At 41.6% G+C, this 20109-nt stretch overlaps 1 protein-coding gene across 1 annotated transcript in view; it reads right to left on the reverse strand.

Moving 5' to 3' along the window:
- LOC115618937 (nuclear factor of activated T-cells, cytoplasmic 3-like) overlaps positions 1-10109 on the reverse strand; it is an 87202-nt gene extending 77093 nt beyond the window's left edge. The window contains exon 1 of the mRNA XM_030510902.1: positions 9900-10109. Coding sequence (XP_030366762.1) covers positions 9900-9999 — 100 coding nt within the window. The 5' untranslated portion in view covers positions 10000-10109. The remainder of the gene's footprint in view (positions 1-9899) is intronic.
- Between the last annotated feature and the right edge of the window lie 10000 nt (positions 10110-20109).

The raw sequence follows: 20109 nt of genomic DNA on the forward strand, positions 1-20109 counted from the left end.
ATTAAATGCTTTTTCTTTAGTAAAGTCAACTGAGTAAATTGCTTACAAAGTTAATAGCAATGCAGAGTCAAGAAAACTGGACTAAATAAAAGGTTAAAAAGTACTGAAAAATTATGGGCCAGTAAGTTTAACTTCAGGTTTAGAAGTAGTATTAATAGTCTATTTATTCCAGTAAGCATTTAAAAGGAGACGGGGAAACAAAACAAGTCAATGTTTGCCAAGAACAAAACCATGTCAAACAAATTTTGTTTTACTATCAAAGGAGGTCTTCTGGATAGCTAGCATAGAAAGAAGCTCAAGCTTTGTTTTAACTTAGGACTTTTAACACTACCACGCAAAGAGAAGCCACTGAGTCCTTCTTCCCCACCCTGCTGAGATCAGGTTTACTGCTGAGGGGTCGCAAAGTTAGCAGATGCTCTATATTCACATAGTGCCTATAAGCTATATAAAGCTGTAGACCACCAACCTTACATCAGGCACCTGTGTCATCCTTAATCCATGAGAACCAGGAGATCTGTCATTTTGAATGTACATTTGCTACAGTCAGGAAAGAGACTAGTTTACAGAAGCTCCTGTTCAGTATTAAAAACAACACTGGCTCATCCCTTACTAAGCTGCTAACTACACTTGACATAAGCTGTCTAACTGGAGAATATAATTAAATAATATCCAGAACAACTGCTCCTAAAGTACATTTTGCTCACTATTTGCCATATCAGACTGCACATTCAGGACTTGTAATGCTTGCCCACCAGTTGTTCACTCCTCAACGATGTACTGGCACATGCATATGTTGCAGCTGTGCAGTGAGCCAGACTTCTCCACAGAAGGAATATCAATTACTATCAAATGCCTGAATACGACACTGTGCCAAACCACTTTATTATTCTAGGTTTGTGAGCCCATAAGCAAACAGGTTCAGACAACAGGAGTTGTTATAAGGTACTAAGAAAGTGCAATACAACCTAGGTCTTATAAAAATACTACTGTGAAAACAGGATCATCAATCAAGTCTTTTAAATAGCATGAGGAAAGACTCGACCATTACCACAGACGACGTGTGTTCTCAGGCAAATCATATAATCTGTCTCCACTCCCAACCTTTAGAAGAATGACAACCTCTTCTGGTTTTCAGTTGTCATGACAGCTACCATGATCTCTTTCTGAACACAATGGTATTATTAAGAATGCCACAGAAATATCTGTAAATAAGAACAAAAAGCATATGCAGCTCCATTTTTTAATTCCAGTATCCTACTGATTTGCAGCAGTTCATATACTTCTGGGGATGAGAGAGGAGTCTTAATCCTCACAAAGAACCCAAAATACCTAATAGCCATAGTTTTCCTTTTATGCATTTAAAAAGACAACTGATCAGAGTTCTTGCTGGTATGCTACTACATTAAAGCTCTCTAACTGCATATTTTAACTCCAGTTTTTCCATTGCAAGCTGTAAGTTCTCCAGAGACACTTCCTACAAGCTTAAACAGCAACTTAAAACACACAACTTAAACCCCCCTAAAAAACACAGCAATGCATTAGTTTATAAGAGTATAACTGGCTAGTAAGCCACCAAATATGATACTAAAAAAGTATAAATTGTGAAAGCAATTTAGGTAGCAAGGTGGAGCAGGAGGAAGACACATCCTTACAGACCAAGTTTAGCAACACACAACACAGTAGTGCAAGTTCATGCTTTCAGAAAAGTCTCTTCATCAGGGACTGTAGTGATAGGACAAGGGGTAATGGGTTTAAACTAAACCAGGGGAAGTTTAGGTTAGCTATATGGAAGAAGTTCTTTACTGTGAGGGTGGTGAGGCACTGGCACAGGTTGCCCAAAGAAATGGTAAATGCTCCATCCCTGGCAGTGTTCAAGGCCAGGTTGGATGGAGTCTTGGGTGACATTGTCTAGTATGAGGTATCCCTGCCCATGGCAGGGGGGTTGGAACTAGATGATCTTAAGGTCCTTTCCAACCCAAACCAGTCTGTGATTCAACAAGTTAGAACAACTGTCATTTTATGAAGCAGTTCTCTCTTCAATGATTTTGTGCTGTTTCATGGGCATATCAGATTACTCAAAGAGGATAAAAATAAATTTTACTTGTCAATCATGTACACAAGGGGCAGCTCTGTCATGCCCATCAGAACTTGACTCATTTTCTTGTGTTAAGCAAGAATACTGAAAACATATAAGAAAAACAATCTTCTCAACAGTGGGAGCTCATCAATGAATCTTTTCCAAATTCTAGTCTGGATGAGAATTCATTGTCCTTGGTAGAAATACAGAAGAATAATGAAGCTGCACTAGGTTAAGCAAGAGAATAATGCAGCATAAGAAATGTTTACAACTGACATGGAATAAAATAAGAACATACTGGCTCCCAGGGTGTAACTACATGTTACTTTTTTTTTTAAGCAGCAACTACCCTAACACACACACACACACACACACTCTCACGCAAAGGGGAGGGAGAAATGAGAAGGGAGGTATTTTTAACCCAGATGATTTTGGCAATCAGATCTGCAGTGCACTAATGTAAACACCTGTATATATACAACTGACAGGATGGCAAGCTTTGGGACATGAGGAAAAACCAACCAGGCCAGGAACTGCAGGCATTTTCACTATCAAATAAAAACCTAACATGCAAATAACCCTTAGGCTGTGACCTGGTATGCATTTAAACTAGAATGGCTGTCAGTGTACATCCAGCTTCATGCTGAAGTAACAGAACTGAGTTCCAAATAGAGAAGCAACAGTCATAAAATTTTATTTGGTGTGTAAGAAAAACAGATTAAACACACATGAAAAATCAAATGCATCTGCTTAAGCCATAAAGCACGTTTCAGAAAATTATGTATTTCTGTTGCAGTAAATGGAGTTAATGTCATTTGAGGTTTTTTGAAGTTCAGGTTAGATATAAGGAAGAAGTTCTTTACAGTGAGGGTGGTGAGGCACTGGAGCAGGTTGCCCAAAGAAGTGGTAAATGCTCCATCCCTGGCAGTATTCAAGGTCAGGTTGGACAGAGCCTTGGGTGACATGGTCTAGTGTGATGTGTCCCTGCCCATGGCAGGGGGGTTGGAACTAGATGATCTTAAGGTCCTTTCCAACCCTAACCATTCTATGATTCTATGAAAGACAGTAGCATTTGCTCTCAAAAGCCTAAATTTGACAAATTACACTGACAAAATATAGACACTGACCTGATTTAAAGAAGCTATGCAACATACAAAATGGTGACAGATTTTCTTAGTTTCTTTGGATTAAACCAGATATTCTCTTGTGGCCTTGTCACTTGAGTACAGTTATCCCAAATGACACCATTAAAGCCTTTTGTAATCACAGAGTTATTCCATCTCCTCATTAACTTTGTGTTTCTGATGTAGGGAATAACTACTAGAAAGCATCCAAGATACACGTGAGTAGCTATAAATCACCGTAGACATTATTACAGCCCATTATGCAGCCATCACAAACAGTGAATCATTGTTACTAATGGTTAATAAACAGACTGTTTTCAGCTTCTCATTCTGTTTTTAGTGTATGCTTTTGTTTTGGGTATGAAGGGTTCCTCTGCAAAACAACTTCAGTTAGAAGGTAAGTTTGTGCCCTATCCCAACTACAGTCACAATTCCATTCCCTCTCCAGCACAGTACAAATGCTACCTATCACTCAATTTACGTTTAAGCAGTCTTCCCATTTATTCTATTTACCAAAGCAAAAAAAAAAAAAAAAAATTAAGATCTGGGATTAAAAACAACAACAACAAAAAAAAACCCAAACAAAATAAAAAACCACACCACATTTCTCCCAGCATTTGTTCCCAAAATGCAGTTAGCAGCCACTAAAACATGAAGACTCTCATTAAACAGTGAATTGAAAATTATTTGCCTCCTGCAATCTTGAATAGCCTCATACATAAGAAAATGGAAAGATAACGGTTTGAAAGGACCTAAGAGTTAAGTCCAAAGAGGAATATTTATATTTCAAAAATAACTCTCTCCACCAACCCGTTAAAAAGAAAAAAAAAACACAGAACAATTCAATGCCATCCAGCAATTTTGCTATATTAAAAATATTTCTCATTTTTAGAAGTGATGATTAATCTTCAAAATGCAGTCTGAGAGCCATTTTTTAAACAAGCAATTCCTATTAATCTAAAGATTAATATAATATAATTCTAAATTTCTGGGAGTAATAAATTAGCTGCATGTACCTGCTCACATTTCTACCTACAAACATGTTTTATGCAGCCTCAAATGAAGCTTTTTTCTGCTAAAAAAAAAAAAAAAAAAACCACCACCAAAAAAACCCCAACCAAACAAAAAACCCAACCCCACAAAAATCCAAAGAACCAAAACAGCAACACAACACAAACCCAAACTAAACCCAGAGTTCTATTTTCGTGAATTTATTGCTGATAGATCATAGGTTTGTAGTCAGATCCCCAGAAAGTTGATTCTTCTCTCCTTCCCCCAGGTACATAAAAATGAGGACTGGGCTCCCCAAAGAAAACTGACAAAAGTATCTTCTACCACACCTATCATCCTTTGTCTGAAAAGTAAACCATAAGCATTCAATGCCACCAAGACATTTAATCAGAAGAGCCATGTAAATGATTAAGTTCAGCTGTTTGGTTAACTCACAAGATGTGCAGGCCACAACACAGCCTGAACACCTGCTTATCAACCAGTTCTGCAGTTCTTCAGATTTAAACTGGTCTTCCCTGAATGACTTTGAACAGTTCTACAATTTTCTTAATGTTCTATTTTGCCAATATTTCACAAGAATACTCACGGATGGGTGTACTAAAGGTGGAAGAAAATGTTGGTTTGTTAATAAGCTTGCTCCTGCCTTGCAATTTTACTTAGCCTTACTGATCATTTCACTCAAATTCCACTGTCATTCTAACCCCTCACGGCATGCCCAGACAAATGCAAGGACTTGGATGTTGGTTTACAGGCTGGGCTTTCTGCTAAGTCTGCTCCACATACTTCTCTGGCCCACTAGGGCAGCTTTAGGCAACAACTCCCACTTTGCAGCAGTTCTGGATCAAAAGTATGTGATCACAAAAATGAATTTTACCAAGAGCAACCCTCAGTCAGCTCACACCTGAAGTTTACAATTACTGCCAGCATCCAGCCCTTAGTTTTCCACTCAAATTATGAGCCTACTCTCTTTCCTACCACAACTTGGCTTTCTTAGTATTGCTTACCTTAATCGCCATCTTAGGGAAAACAACAAAAAGTTCAAGCATACTGCAAACTTCTGTAAACAGCTTAGACTGTTTTCTATTCTCTACCAGCAATCCCCATCATGAACACACATTTAAGAAGTGAAGAAGAATACATATTAATGATCAAGGCAAAGCTATAAAGACTAGTTTTATGATGGTATTTCAGTACAAATTGTTAGTTTTAAGACTTTTACTACACATTTAAATTAAATGACACATATGTAGTGCCAGTTCTACAGAGATCTCTGCCTAGCTACTAAGAAAAAAACAGTGCCCATTATCACTTCCGAGCACTTAACATATGGGCAGGAGGCAAATGCTGAGTAGCCCAAGCAGCTCGCAGAATCTCATAGAGAAAGAGGGTCAGAGAGGGAAACCTTCAAATTAAAAGATCGGGTATTACTTTGACAGTCACAACAGCAAAATGTATATTTCAATCCCGATGTTCAGTAACAACCTCAAACCAATAAACTAACAGCTCTAAGCTAGAGGGGAAAAACTCAAAGGGGAATAAGAAGTTTTCAAATAAACTAAAGATCCAAAGCCAGATCAAATGTCCTTATCCAGAGTGAGGCTCCAGCTCACAAAGATGTTTTGAACTGTCACTGAATTCATCACAGGATGGGGATATTTTCAATACTTTTCATACCATACTGTTCAGGAGAAAAGAAAGAGAGATTCTAAGACTCATCTGTAACAAGATTACTAAACAGTATTACTTAACCAAATATTAAGTCACAGGAAATATGCAGAACCTTGTTTTCAGCTTCTTTCATAGCTTCCAAGAAAATAAACTAGACATTACAAACCAGAAGTCCAAGGAGGGTACTTTTATCAGTATTTTTAAAGCACTAATGTTATGGGAAAACAAATAAAATAAACCATGGATGATTACTTATATTAAAAGATAATATGAATTTACCCTTTACAAAAGGGTAAAATTCCACACAGTACTATTGTTTTACTGTCTTTCTTTTACTGCATCAGAAATAAGGCACATTTTAGACAGGATTCTAAACGGCAGTATCAATAATTCATAACTCCGAATTTCCCAATTAAATAATTTTCTGAATATTGAACCGTTTGCAGCCTCTAATTTTAAGTCAGTCCCCATTTTACACACCAACAAAAAATAAAGTTTGAATGTTACAGAACCTTACAAGATCCTGAATTCCCAGCTTAGTACTACATATTCCAAGTTCTTTAAAAGCTGATACCTTGTAAAAACTCATTTGTTAAGTTAGAAGGTGAACCCTTAAAATAAAAATTCAGCTAAAAAAAACAATCACAGCAACTTGTATTTGCTCCTCTTTTGCACAGTTTGGCATTAAACAGCACACTGCATTCTCAGCAGAGATTTTTAAAGTAGTGTGAAGACCTTAATGCAGTTTGTTTGCTTAATAAATTCTAGGCAAACTTCCCAAAATTATACTGTATAGTATTGCAAAACTGGGGGTGAAGGGGATGGGGGCATCATTAGAAAAATATTCAAGATAAATTCAATTTTTCCAATGTCACATATTACATCCCCAAAATCTCTTCATTAAAAAGGCCAAACATGGTGGCATCTTAAATATAACAACTGACAAAGTTTGTTACATGACAGTCTATTTTGGTAGGCTGTACAGGACCTGAACAATACTGTAATTCAAATGCCTATTTAGGCATTTCAAATGTAAATGATATAAGGTGGCAAGATGCAGTAAGATGCTACTGCAACTAACCAAACAGTTTTGCAAGAAAGAGAAGACCAAAGAGATTTGGCTCCCTTCCAAGTGCTCTACAGCATTTTACTTTTGGGCACTGGGAGCCTGAATTATTTTGTCAGAAAAAGATCAAGCTTATAGTACCTAGAACTGTACATCCTGTTTTGAGTGCTGAACACCACAAAAATCAAAGTGACAATTTCTTTTTTCCTTGGGACAATGACACTAAACTATCAGAGAAAAAGAGAGCAAGATTTTGCAGAAGGTGCTTAGTACCTAACTTCCACTTAAAAGTAGCCAAAAAACTTTTGACGATCTCTTATTTAGCAATCACCTGAGCAAATTTCTACTTCAGCTCACAAACTGTATGAAATAGGCTATCCCTTTGATTCCAAGTGAAGGATGCTGCAAAGACTGCAATATTAGAGTACAGATTTTCAACATCCTTAAACCACCTTTCATGCATTCCCCTCTGCAGCACAAGCCACAACTTTCAGATCAAGCACACAAGCACTACTGCAGAATATTAGTCCTGCACTTAGCACAAAACTAAATATGTTAGTTCTACTATTCTGCAACCCACTAAAATTGTCCTGCATAACTACTCAGAATCCCAGTTGATTTAATTTCTCTTATTGTCCTTTTAATGTCACAAAAAGGGTAATCTACTGCCTGGGACTAGCATTTTCTTAGTAGTTCAGAAATCAAAAGTATATTACAGGAAATGAAAGAATAGCTCACTTTTTTCTTGCTTTTGATTAAAAAAATCAGTTAACGATTTATATATATATTTATATAGGCTCATATATAAAAGAACAAAACCCTTGGAAGACTAAAGTAGTCTCAGCATAAAAGAAAGCATTAATGTAGATTTTCATGTTATTTACACAAGAACCTGGTACTAAACACCTCTTTTACAAGGATGCCAACCCCAAACTTCTAGAGATACAGCATGAAGCATGAGAAAGTGTCAAGTGTTCTCCATGATCATGGAAGACTCAGTAATTTTAATATTATTTATTTCAAATTCAGCAACTTCCCGTGACCTATGTGTTTTATTATTAGCATACATTAGAAAAAAATGCCCTTATGCTTACTTTGCTGCACAACAGACATCATCACTGAAGCAAGCAATAGGGGATTATTCAATATATGCTTTGGGGAGAAACAGGAACTTTTGTTCATTTAACTAATATACTTGGAAAAGGGGAAAGGGAAAAAATTAATAAGATTTCCAATACAAGTCCTCTCATATGCAATCTAGCTCTTCATACGTAAAATACATGGCAGAATCAACAGCTAAACTCTGGCAATCCTTTTAAGAGGATACTTGAAGACAGAGACCTATTCTAAACCTTGCCCCTGAAAGCCACATTTGTGCACAGCAGGCGAGACCATCTCCAGTATTCTGCAAAGCAGTGGAATTACTGAGTTACAGATGCAGGATTTCTTACTGAAAGTTACTGCAAACAGATCATTCATGGTCCAAAGATCACATTTTCAAATTTGCCTTAAAAATAGTTTTAACTTATCAAGCATGGAAAATTCTCTATATTCAGAGTAAAATCTGAAGTGCTTGTTAAGGAACGCTACCAAAATACAAATATTAAAGTGAATTGAGTACCACTAGTATTTCCAGTTTTCTGAGCAACTTGTTTTCTCATTCTCATCTATCATTGACAGAGAAACATAGCTCAGACCACTAGTTTTATATTAAAAGAATAGTAATAGGGGTGTCATAATTACTTTTGTTGTAATTTGTTAACATTCCCCATTGTCTTCCTCCAGTCCTGTAATGCATTTATTTAGCCAGCAGAATTCAGGCCCCCTTCCCAACAGCACCATCTCTTATTCCACTAAATTAGAAAACAGGCAAATGAAATCTCTCCTTATCTGAAGAAATCTGTAAAAACTAAATCACAGCATCAAGAAAGTTAGTAATTTTGTAAGAAATCCATCCCAAGTGTTCACATTGGATTACACACAGACTGTATCAAATATTTTTATAATCAATTTATGCAGACAACCAAGTCAGAGAACAAAACATGGCTGCATAATTTAGCCTGGACAGTCATGTTCCAGACCTACGTTATCATCTATCCAGTTAGACTTAAGATAGTGCATTACCGATTAATACTTATTTCAAGCAGGTCAGAAAAAACAGCACACAGCCATCAAGCTCTAGTACAGCTACACACAGCACAGCTGACTTATTGATTTCCCACATCACGATTCACAGGGAATACTTTATTTTCTGCAGTTTAAAGAAATATGAGGGGTTTTTTAATGGGATTTTCAGGCTCCAACACTGCAAAACAGAATAAAATGGAAACTCTCCGAAATATGTGTATATACCCGTCCATACGGACCCAAACAGCCATCACATCTCACACGCCGTGTTTTGCTCATCCACACGTATATACACGCACGTACACGAAGTTTGTAAGAACACACTGGAGTAACTACGATGCTTTTCGTACGGGGAACAGTTGGGTCGAAACTTTCCATCGCAAGAGCCCCGACAAGTCTCGAGCACATCCCCATTAGTTTTGTCGCTCCGTGCCCTGTGCCAAGTTTAACGGCACGCTCCCCAAACCCTGCGGAGCCACCGGAGCCGGCACCGAGGGGTATCGCGGGCGGGTCCCCACCGCTACCCGCGCCGGGACGCGGGGCCGCCCATGTGCGGGAGGGGGCCAGGCCCACCCGATCCGATCCAACTCAAAACACCCCCCCGCCGCCAAAGCACCGCGCCCGACGAGGCTCCTCCCGCGCGACGTCCACTCTGGAGTTTCTTTTTCCACAGAAAGTTGTACCGACTGCGGGCGGCCTAGGGAGCCCCGGCCCCTCCGCTGCCCCCAATCCCGCGGCGACGGGTCAGGCGGCAGCCCCCCCCGTCGTGAGGAAAACAGGAAGGCGAAAGCCGACACCCCCCCCCCCCGGCAGCGAAGAAGCGCACCTGCAGGCCCCAGCGGCGGCCCGGGACCCGGCTGCCCGTCCTCCCCGAGGATCAGCCTGAAGTCGAACTCGTCGTCGGCGCCGCAGTTTGCCGTAGTCATGGGTTTGGCCGGCAAGACAAACCGAGACGCCGTCACCCTGCCGAACCCCGCCGGGCTGCGGTGGCCGCCACCGCCCCTCAGGGCTGCCTCATAACACCGGATGGCGCCGCGGCCTGAGGGGGGGGGAGCGGGGCGCGGGGGGGAGGCGGCAGCGGCACGAGCAGCGGCTCAGGCCCCAGCGCAAGTTCCCGTACCCGAGCACCTTCTGTCACTCAGCGGGGAGGGCGCCTGCTACGGGCCATAACTGGCCGCACCCCTAGACAGCTCCCCCACCCCACACCGGCGTTTCCCACACACGGTCTCTCTCCTCCCCCCCTCCCAACCTCGCACGGTGACGTCAGCGACACCAACGATACCTCATGACCCGCGCCGACGCCTCGCGGCAGGTCACATGGCACGGAAAGGCCGCCTCGGAGCGAGCCGCAGTGGCCGCTAGGGGTTGTAGTTGGTTGTAGCTGACATAAAGGGGCGGGGCAGTAGAGTGGGGTGTGGGGGTTTTGTTGGGATTGCGCTCGGTGGGTCCGGCCCTGCCTCCCTGGGACGCGGGTTCCGTGTTAGTCTGCTAAAGCATTGTGTGTGAATAGGTGGTGCTCTTGGTGCCAATTAACGACTTGGGTAATTAGGTAGGTTGGCATGAGCTGAGGAATGCAGCTTGCATAACAAATGATAGCTGAAGGAATCTAAGCCGTTAGCTACTTACTTTCTGGGCTCCTTGGAAGCAGCAGTGCTAAAGCAACTGCGAAGAGACGAATTAAAAAATTCCTTAGCAACGTGTGGCATTGATGAAGGGAGCTATGGAGATGTTACAAAGAACACACATGTTTCAGAATACTATGCTTGCACAATAACATACCATCGCCTACTGTTTTGCCTTGCATTAAGGTTGAAAAACAAAAGGGTAAAAAAAAAAAAGTTGTTTTTCTAGCAGGAGCATCTGTTTCCAGCAGCAGATGGTGGTGCAGAAACCATAACTGGCCTGATGTGTCTGGAATTTGCAGTTTAAGAAATCCCAGAGCAACTTAATGAAACCATCGCTGAGTGCTGTGGAATTAGTAAAAGATTAATCCTCAGTTATGGAATTTGGGGAGATTTTAGCTTTCTGCTGAAAGCTGGGCATTGATAGGAATTAAGCTACTCACAGCCAGTCACATTTGCTTATATGCAGTTATGTGATATGCACAGCTTTATGTTATGGACTGTGAAACTCATATTAATCAAAAATATCATTGCTGTATCTTTTAAACATCAAAAGACCAGGTTAAATTACTTGGTTGAAAAATTAACTGGAGTACAGGCATGTGGAAATTGTAGGTTTATCGGTTTATACTGTTTGAGTCATAAATAACTAATTCAAATTGTTTCTATGCACAGGGTCTTTTTGTGTTTGTTGCTGTTTAGGCATATCATAATCCCATGCATGGATTTGTATCTAGATGTTCTCTTTATAGACTCTGAATGAAAGTGAGAAAAGAAGGCTAACATGAAGAGAAATTGGCTACAGTGCAAAATTCTCAGTCCAGCAGGCTTCTACAACAGTTTGGTTAATTCTAACTGTCTGTGCGCTCCTAGAGGAAGATGGGTAATCTATGCTGAAGAAAGCAAGCCTAAATGAAAAATTACTTTGTGACCCTGCAATTCTAGTGGAAACAGAAAGCATCATATTAAAAAACACTGTGTAGAACTTGGGACAGGAGGAGTTTGCCCAAGTGAAAATGGGAAGCTGCTTCTAGTGCCCAGAATACAAAGCAGCCATGTGTTTATCTTTTACTTAATCTTCTAATGCACTGTCCTTTCTACTGTCACTTCCCCCACACCACTAGCTATTTCTTTATCTAAAATGCATGAGCAACTACAGCTACTGTTCCTACAATATGTAATGGTTGATGCTCTTGTTAGGGTAGCCAACTCCCTTTCCTGAAGGAAGCCCATTGGCCCGTAGCCTCTTTTTACCTCTAAATTCAAGGTCATGTAGCAAGAGAAGCTGGAAAAGAATGTGTAATTGGATTAACCATGGTTAAGACAAACCCTCATGCATTCTTGAACGAAAACAGGTCTACGATGAACAATTCAGTAAAATACACTGTATATAAAATGGCTCTTAGCAGCTTATTTTTGTCTAAAAACTTTTGGCTGATCTTTTACATTTTTAAAGCAGATATATTAGAATTTTTCTTATTGTTAAGTAATTGTTGTGTCAGATTACAGCATGTGGAGTAACCATAGCCGTTTCCTCTTCTATAGCAGTAAATTATTCGTTATGCCTGAGAAAAATACAACCAAACTTGTTCTCTCCATAAGGGGAAATGTGAAGACAAGTATTTGATCCATGTTCTCTTTAGTAAGATGCTCCGAGTATATTTCTGAACAGAATGCTACATGAAAAATATGTATATTATTGTCTTGTTCCTTTCCCTTGACTGTAAAACAAATGTTCTCTCCCCTGTTTGAGATAGTATTCATTCAGAAAACTATGATACATGCAGGTCATGAGGCAGTGCTACCTACTGCTGTTAATTAAAAAGAAAAAGAAGTATACATCCTAAAATAGAATAACTGATTATGTCATGACCATCTAGCTATCAAGAATTTACAGAATATGTGGAAGTTAAGGTGGCATCGTGAGCAATTAATAGCTATTTACAGTCATCTTCATTCAGCTTTTTACATCAAAATCAGATATATCTGTGTTCAGAACTTCTATTTCTTGCCAGCAATAACCTTTCTATTTGTCTTGTCTTCACCCTATTTTTCATTTTGCTGTCCCTGTCCTGCTGCACCAAAATGAGCATCCTTCCCATTTGAATTTGTAAAAAGAAAACTATTTTCAATCCCTTTCTATACAGCTAAAGAACAATTGGGGTGTGACTGAGAGTGAGTTGGCAGAAGGCCTAAAATGACTGACGTGAACTTGCATCAATTTCCAGGGACTTATGTCAAACTCTGTGCTTGAGGTCCATGGCATGGATGGCTGATTCGGCTTTTGCTTGCTATTGAGAGGTGAAACAGTGGCAGTAATAAGGGCAACTTTATTTCACTTGTGGTTTTGTGAGCAGGGGTGCTTTCATTTATTCATTTATTTAATATGCATAGGTGGTTTCTGTCCTTGCTGCTTTTAGGCTGCGTTATTGCATCCAGATGGGATACACCTTGATCTGGTCAGAAGCTGGAGTTATTGCATGTGTCTCAAGAAGGAAGGAATGTGCTTCCTGTGGTATTTGAATCCTTTACAAACTGGGGCTATTTTCTAGGCATGTTGTGACTTTTGGCTGTGTTGTGGTTTAAGCCCAGCCGGTAACTCAGAACCATGCAGCCGCTCGCTCACTCCCCCTCTTCTTCCTCCCACCGCTCCAGAAGGGATGGGGAGGAGAATCAAAAGAATGTAACTCCCACAGGCTGAGATAAGAACAGTCCAGTAACTGAGATATAATACGAAACTACTACTGCTACCACCAATAACAATAATGATAAGGGAAATAACAAGGGGAGAGGATACAATTGCTCACCACCCGCCAACCAATACCCAGCCCAACCCGAGCAGTGATCTGGGCCTTCTGGGTAACTCCCCCCGGTTTATATACTGGGCATGACATGCTGTGGTATGGAATACCCCTTTGGCTAGTTTGGGTCAGGCGTCCTGTCTCTGCTTCCTCCCAGCTCCCCCTCCTCCCTAGCAGAGCATGAGACTGAGAAAGTCCTTGGTCGGAGTAAACATTACTTAGCGACAACTAAAATCATAGGTGTTATCAGCGTTGTTCCCAGGCTGAAAGTCAAAACCACAGCACTGCACCAGCTACTAAGAAGGAGAAAAATGACTGCTATAGCTGAACCCAGGACAGGCTGCAAAAACCTAAGAGCTGCATTGTGCTGTGTTTCATTTTCCACACATCATCCTATGCTGGATAGCTAGGAATTCTGGATCTTCAGCCACATCCCAGATCTGTATTTGTCTTGGAGCAATAGGGATTCCTCTCCCCTTCCTATGGGTAGCAAATCAAACCCAGCTGTGCAATTGTAGCCAGAGTAGGCTTTGGAAGAAGCATGGTCAGGCATTTGTTCTGCATGATTCAATAAACCAAACAGCCTCAAATTAAGAATATAAAGCATAATGTTGCATTTCATGTGCTTGATCTCGTTCCCATTTGTGGTTGAATCTGGACCTGTTTAGAAGCCACACATACCAGCGTGGCATAGAAAGGGCATATGAGAAAGCACAGAGGAAGACTCCTGGAATCAGCAGATAGTGTTCCTTGGCTGTGTCTATGGTTATGCCTTTTACAGCTGCTATTGAAGAAAGCACGGGTACAACAAGGGAATTTTTTTGACCAGTGTGAATGTATACTTACACACTTCAACTCATTTGCAAATGGCATACAAACAAAACTATCACTGCCTTTATGTCTCTTACAGCTAACGAGGCACATCCATTTTTTATGCATGAAGAATGGGGTTATGTGGGAGAAAGACGCTATTTCAGTATAGAGGCTACGTTCAAGAAAGTTAAATTGAGCAGTCATATAGAAAAGGGGCTTGCTTTCTGCATGCAGGGTCATAGGTTATTTATATTTAATATGTGACATCTGGCATTTAAAATAATTTCCTTGGCTAATTACCAGTGCCTGGGTGAAATATGAAACTTCGGCCATTGGGGAATTAAAAGGAAAGCAAAAGTAGATTGTATAGCATTGGAAAGTTTTGTAGGAAAATTGGGAATTGTCCTAATTCAGGCATTAGAATACATGGTAACAGAAGATAGAGTAAAAGGGAGTAATGTAACTGAATATGGATGAATTTTAAGTTTCCAGTGAAAATCTGCAGTCATCCTTTTCAGACTTCCTGTGCCATGACTATTAATTACAACACTCCTATCTAGATCTTGTGCTCAGCGTTTGATCAATGGGGCATTTGTAATAGCGATTACAAAGTTTAAAAGAGAAAAACAAAGATTGCCTACAAGGTGTGTGTTGACAAAACCATACCTACATAAAAGCTTAATGAGATCACACAGTCTCATTTAACCATTTTACAGTTTTCCCCAAGAAGTTTCATTGCTCTCCTAAACTTACTGCAGTCATATTAGTACACTTTAATATCTTTTTCTTCAGTATATTTTTACATTAAACAATCATTGCTTTGCTTTATTGTTTGTTTAACATTCTGCCATGTAAAGCAGACATTACCTCATAAAGTTTGCTGCTGCTTTATATTCCTATAGTTTTATGGAGCAGGTTGGAACCCCCCCCCATCACACATGTTAATAAGACTGGAAGGTCTGGAAATCTGGCACTTAACTGCATGGCTCTCTTTACAGATTTACATTCATAGTATTTTGCTCTCAGATCATCAAGTGAAAGCAACAGAAAATTATCAGCTACATTATTACTGATATCAATATATAAGGACTCTCCAGGCATGGGGATTTGCTTCTGAAATTATTGCTTTTACAGATACCTTAGAGTCTTATTACAAAGCCTAAAGTGGTTTGTGAGTGAAATCAGATGACAACTGAGATTGCTACTAGAACAAGAACAAACTCCTCTAATGCACAGTGATGTTTGCATCAGATAAATATTTGTGGAAACTCAAATGAGGTTTCATAAAAGCTCTTAGGCTTGATACAAAGACTAAGGTGGCATTTTACTTACTTTTCTATATTTTAACTTTTTTTTTTTTTGACTGTTCATTAGCCAGCAGACAGTCCTCTGGTACAGGACTGGGATATAGAAAATACAGATTCTGTTTCAAGCTTCCAATTTCTTGTAGTCTAATTTTCAGACTTTCTCAAATCAGCACAAATAACTTGTGCTTTATATAGACACTGAAAACACAGCTTTCATTTCCCTCTAAGGTGAGGGTAATAAAACTTCTGTTGTTCCTCTTTTCACTTAGATTGCAAATGGCTCCAAGTAAGAACTCTCAAGTCTGGAATACTTCTTATACACAGTGTTTGAAGAGTCAAGCAGCCTGGCTAGATGATTTGGGCTAATATTTCTCTTTGTACTGGAAAAGGAGAAGCATCACACAACTGTTAGAGCAAAATGGAACCCCAGTCTCTGAGCCTTTAGCTATTCTCTTGTAGGATCTATATATAATGTGATACTCCTGTGATATGGTTTGGTTTGGTTTTCTTCAAATGTAATGCCTGTGCAGTTTAAGGTGCACCAGTTTATCTGTATTCCATATATACATTTGATGTCCTTTGATTAGTTCAGATATAACCACAATTTCATGTGCTTTTCTCACTCCTTTTAAATTGTAATTTAATAAATGATACATAGCCCTAGCTTATCAGTAAAATAAGGCTTCTTTATCAGTATATTAGCTGTCTTCAGGGTTTAAGACCAGCCGGTAAGTGGTCGTGGTTTAAGCCCAGCTGGTAACTCGGAACCACGCAGCCGCTCGCTCACTCCCCCCCTTCCTCCTCCCCCTGCTCCCGGAGGGATGGGGAGGAGAATCAGAAGAATGTAAATCCCACGGGTTGACATAAGAGCAGTCCCGTAACTAAGGTATAATACAAAACCACTACTACTACCACTAATAATAATAATGATAAGGGAAATAACAAGGGGAGAGGATACAATTGCTCACCACCTGCCGACTGATACAGAGCCCAACCAAAGCAGCAACCTGGGCCTTCCGGGTAATTCCCCCCAGTTTATATACTGGGCATGACGTGCTGTGGTATGGAATACCCCTTTGGCTGGTTTGGGTCAGGTGTCCTGTCTCTGTTTCCTCCCAGCTTCCCCTCCTCCCTGGCAAAGCATGAGACTGAGAAAGTCCTTGGTTGGAGTAAACATTACTTAGCAACAACTAAAAACATCGGTGTTATCAATGTTGTTCCCAGGCTGAAAGTCAAAGCCACAGCACTGTGCCAGCTACTAAGAAGGAGAAAAATGACTGCTATAGCTGAACCCAGGACAGCATCCACCCCTTATTCCATACCATTCTTGTCATGCTCAGTTCCCACATTTTTCAATATACCGTCACTTTTGTCTTATATATATATATACGCCCACACCCACACACAGAGAAAGAGATCACTCCTTAGTCCATGGACCAATCCCTATAAAGTTGCTGAATTCATCCAGTCCATGATGTCAGGCTCCATCTCTTGTAAGAGTCTTTCAGGGCAGGATGGACAGTGTGTAGTGTTGGGTTGCTGCCTGCTGATGACACCGCCAAACTCGTCTGGTCACTGCTGAGCTCATCTGGTTTCCTCAAAATTCATTCTTTGTTGAGGTGATGGTCGGAGGGAAGTCAGGGTCAGTTGATGGCGACCTGAAGATATCTAGCTGGTGGGCTATAAAAGTGTTATAGAGCAGGCAACAGCATACAATTGAGTTCATTGGCTGTTTTCCCCCAAAATCAAATCCCCTTGAGGTACACATCGGACTTCCCCGTCATTCCGCATTACCCACCAAGTATATCCAGGTCCCTGAGCAAAAGCAATGCCACGAGTGGGTTTGCCTTTACCTGAAGCAGGAATAACCCAGACTGTCTATCCCAGCAAATTCTTTATGTGCACCACAGGAACGTTATCCCCCTCTACAGTATGTAAAAGTTCTGATTGGGCTGGGCCAGCCCTGTTGGCAGATCCCCTAGTGTTGACCAACCAGGTGGCTTTTGGTAAATGTGTATCCCAGTGTTTGAAAGTCCCACCACCCATTGCTCTCAGTGTAGTTTTTAACAGCCCATTGTACCGTTCGATGTTCCCAGAGGCTGGTGCATGGTAGGGGATGTGATATACCCACTCAATGCCATGCTCTTTGGCCCAAGTGTCTATAAGGTTGTTCCGGAAATGAGTCCCATTGTCTGACTCAATTCTCTCTGGGGTGCAGTGTCGCCACAAAACTTGTTTCTCGAGGCCCAGGATAGTCTTCCGGGCAGTGGCGTGGGGCACAGCATATGTTTCCAGCCAGCCGGTGGTTGCTTCCACCATGGTAAGCACATAGCGCTTGCCTTGGCGAGTTGATGGGAGTGTAATATAGTCAATCTGCCAGACCTCCCCATACTTGTACTTCAGCCATCGTCCTCCATACCAGAGAGGCTTTAATCGTTTGGCTTGCTTAAGTGCAGCACATGTCTCACATTCGTGAATAACCTGGGCAATAGCGTCCATTGTTAAGTCCACCTCTTGATGCTGAGCCCAGATGGGGTTACTTCTGCTTTGCCAGTTGCTCTGCTTCCATTGCTGCAACCATCCCCACAGGGCATTTGCCACCATCCATGAGTCAGTATAAAGTACTGGTCATTTTTCTCGTTCAGCAATGTCCAAGGCCAGCTGGATGGCTTTCACCTCTGCAAACTGACTCTATTCACCCTCTCCTTCAGCAGTTTCTGCAACTTTTCCCAGGGGACTCCACACAGCTGCCTTCCATCTCCGATGCTTTCCCAAAATATGGCAGGACCCATCAGTAAACAAGGCATATTGCTTTTCACTCTCTGACAGTTCATTCTATGGTGGGGCCTCTTCAGCACGCACCACCTCCTCTTCTGGTGACATCCCAAAATCTTTGCCCTCTGGCCAGTCCATGATGACTTCTAGAATTCCTGGACGACTGGGATTTCCTATTCGAGCTCGTTGTGTAATTAGTGCGGCCCACTTACTCCATGTAGCATCAGTTGCATGATGTGTAGAGGAGACCCTGCCTTTGAACATCCAGCCCAGCACAGGCAACCGGGGTGCCAGGAGGAGCTGTGCTTCAGTTCCAATCACTTCTGAAGCAGCTTGAACCCCTTCATAGGCTGCCAGTATCTCTTTTTCAGTTGGAGTGTAGCTGGCCTCGGATCCTCTGTATCCCCGACTCCAAAAGCCAAGGGGTCGACCTCGAGTCTCCCCTGGAGCTTTCTGCCAGAGGCTCCAGGTAGGACCATTCTCCCCAGCTGCGGTATAGAGCACATTTTTCACATCTGGCCCGGCCCGGACTGGTCCAAGGGCTACTGCATGAACTATCTCTCGTTTAATTTGGTCAACGGCTTGTTGTTGCTCAGGGCCCCATTTGAAATCATTCTTCTTCTGGGTCACATGGTAGAGAGGGCTTACAATCAGACTGTAATTTGGGATGTGCATTCTCCAGAACCCCACAACACCTAAGAAAGCTTGTGTTTCTTTCTTGTTAGTTGGTGGAGACAATGCTGTTATCTTGTTGATCGCATCTGTGGGGATCTGGCGGCGTCCATCTTGCCATTTTATTCCCAAAAATTGAATCTCCTGTGCAGGTCCCTTGACATTACTCCGTTTTATGGCAAAACCGGCCTTCAGCAGGATTTGGATTATCTTCCTCCCTTTCTCAAAAACTTCTTCTGCTGTATCACCCCACACAATAATGTCATCAATGTATTGCAGGTGTTCTGGAGCTTGCCCCTGTTCCAGTGCAGTCTGGATCAATCCATGGCAGATGGTAGGGCTGTATTTCCACCTCTGGGGCAGCCGGTTCCAAGTGTACTGGAAGCCCCTCCAAGTAAAAGCAAACTGTGGCCTGCGCTCTGCTGCCAAAGGGATTGAGAAAAATGCATTGGCAATATCAATTGTCGCACACCACTTGGCTGCCTTTGACTCCAGTTCATAGTGAAGTTCTAGCATGCCTAGTACGGCAGCCCTCAATGGTGGTGTGACTTCATTCAGGCCACGATAGTCTACTGTTAGTCTCCACTCTCCATGAGACTTTTGCACTGGCCATATGGGGCTATTAAAGGGTGAGCGGGTCCTGCTGATCACTCCTTGGCTCTCCAGTCTACAGGTCAGCTTATGGATGGGAATCAGGGAGTCTCGGTTGGTGCGATATTGCCGCCAGTGCACTGTTGTGGTCGCAATTGGCACTTGTTGTTCTTCGACCTTCAGCAACCCCACAACAGAAGGGTCCTCTGAGAGACCAGGCAAGGTGAACACCTTCTTAATTTCCTCTGTATCCAAGACAGCTATACCAAAAGCCCATCGGTACCCTTTTGGGTCTTTGAAGTACCCTCTCCTGAGATAGTCTATGCCAAGGATGCATGGAGCCCCTGGACCAGTCACAATGGGGTGCTTTTGCCACTTCCTCCCAGTCAGGCTGATTTCAGCCTCCAGTACAGTCAACTCTTGGGATCCTCCTGTCACTCCAGAAATATAAATGG

Source organism: Strigops habroptila, chromosome W, assembly GCF_004027225.2.
Source record: "Strigops habroptila isolate Jane chromosome W, bStrHab1.2.pri, whole genome shotgun sequence".
NCBI classification, from domain to species: domain Eukaryota; kingdom Metazoa; phylum Chordata; class Aves; order Psittaciformes; family Psittacidae; genus Strigops; species Strigops habroptila.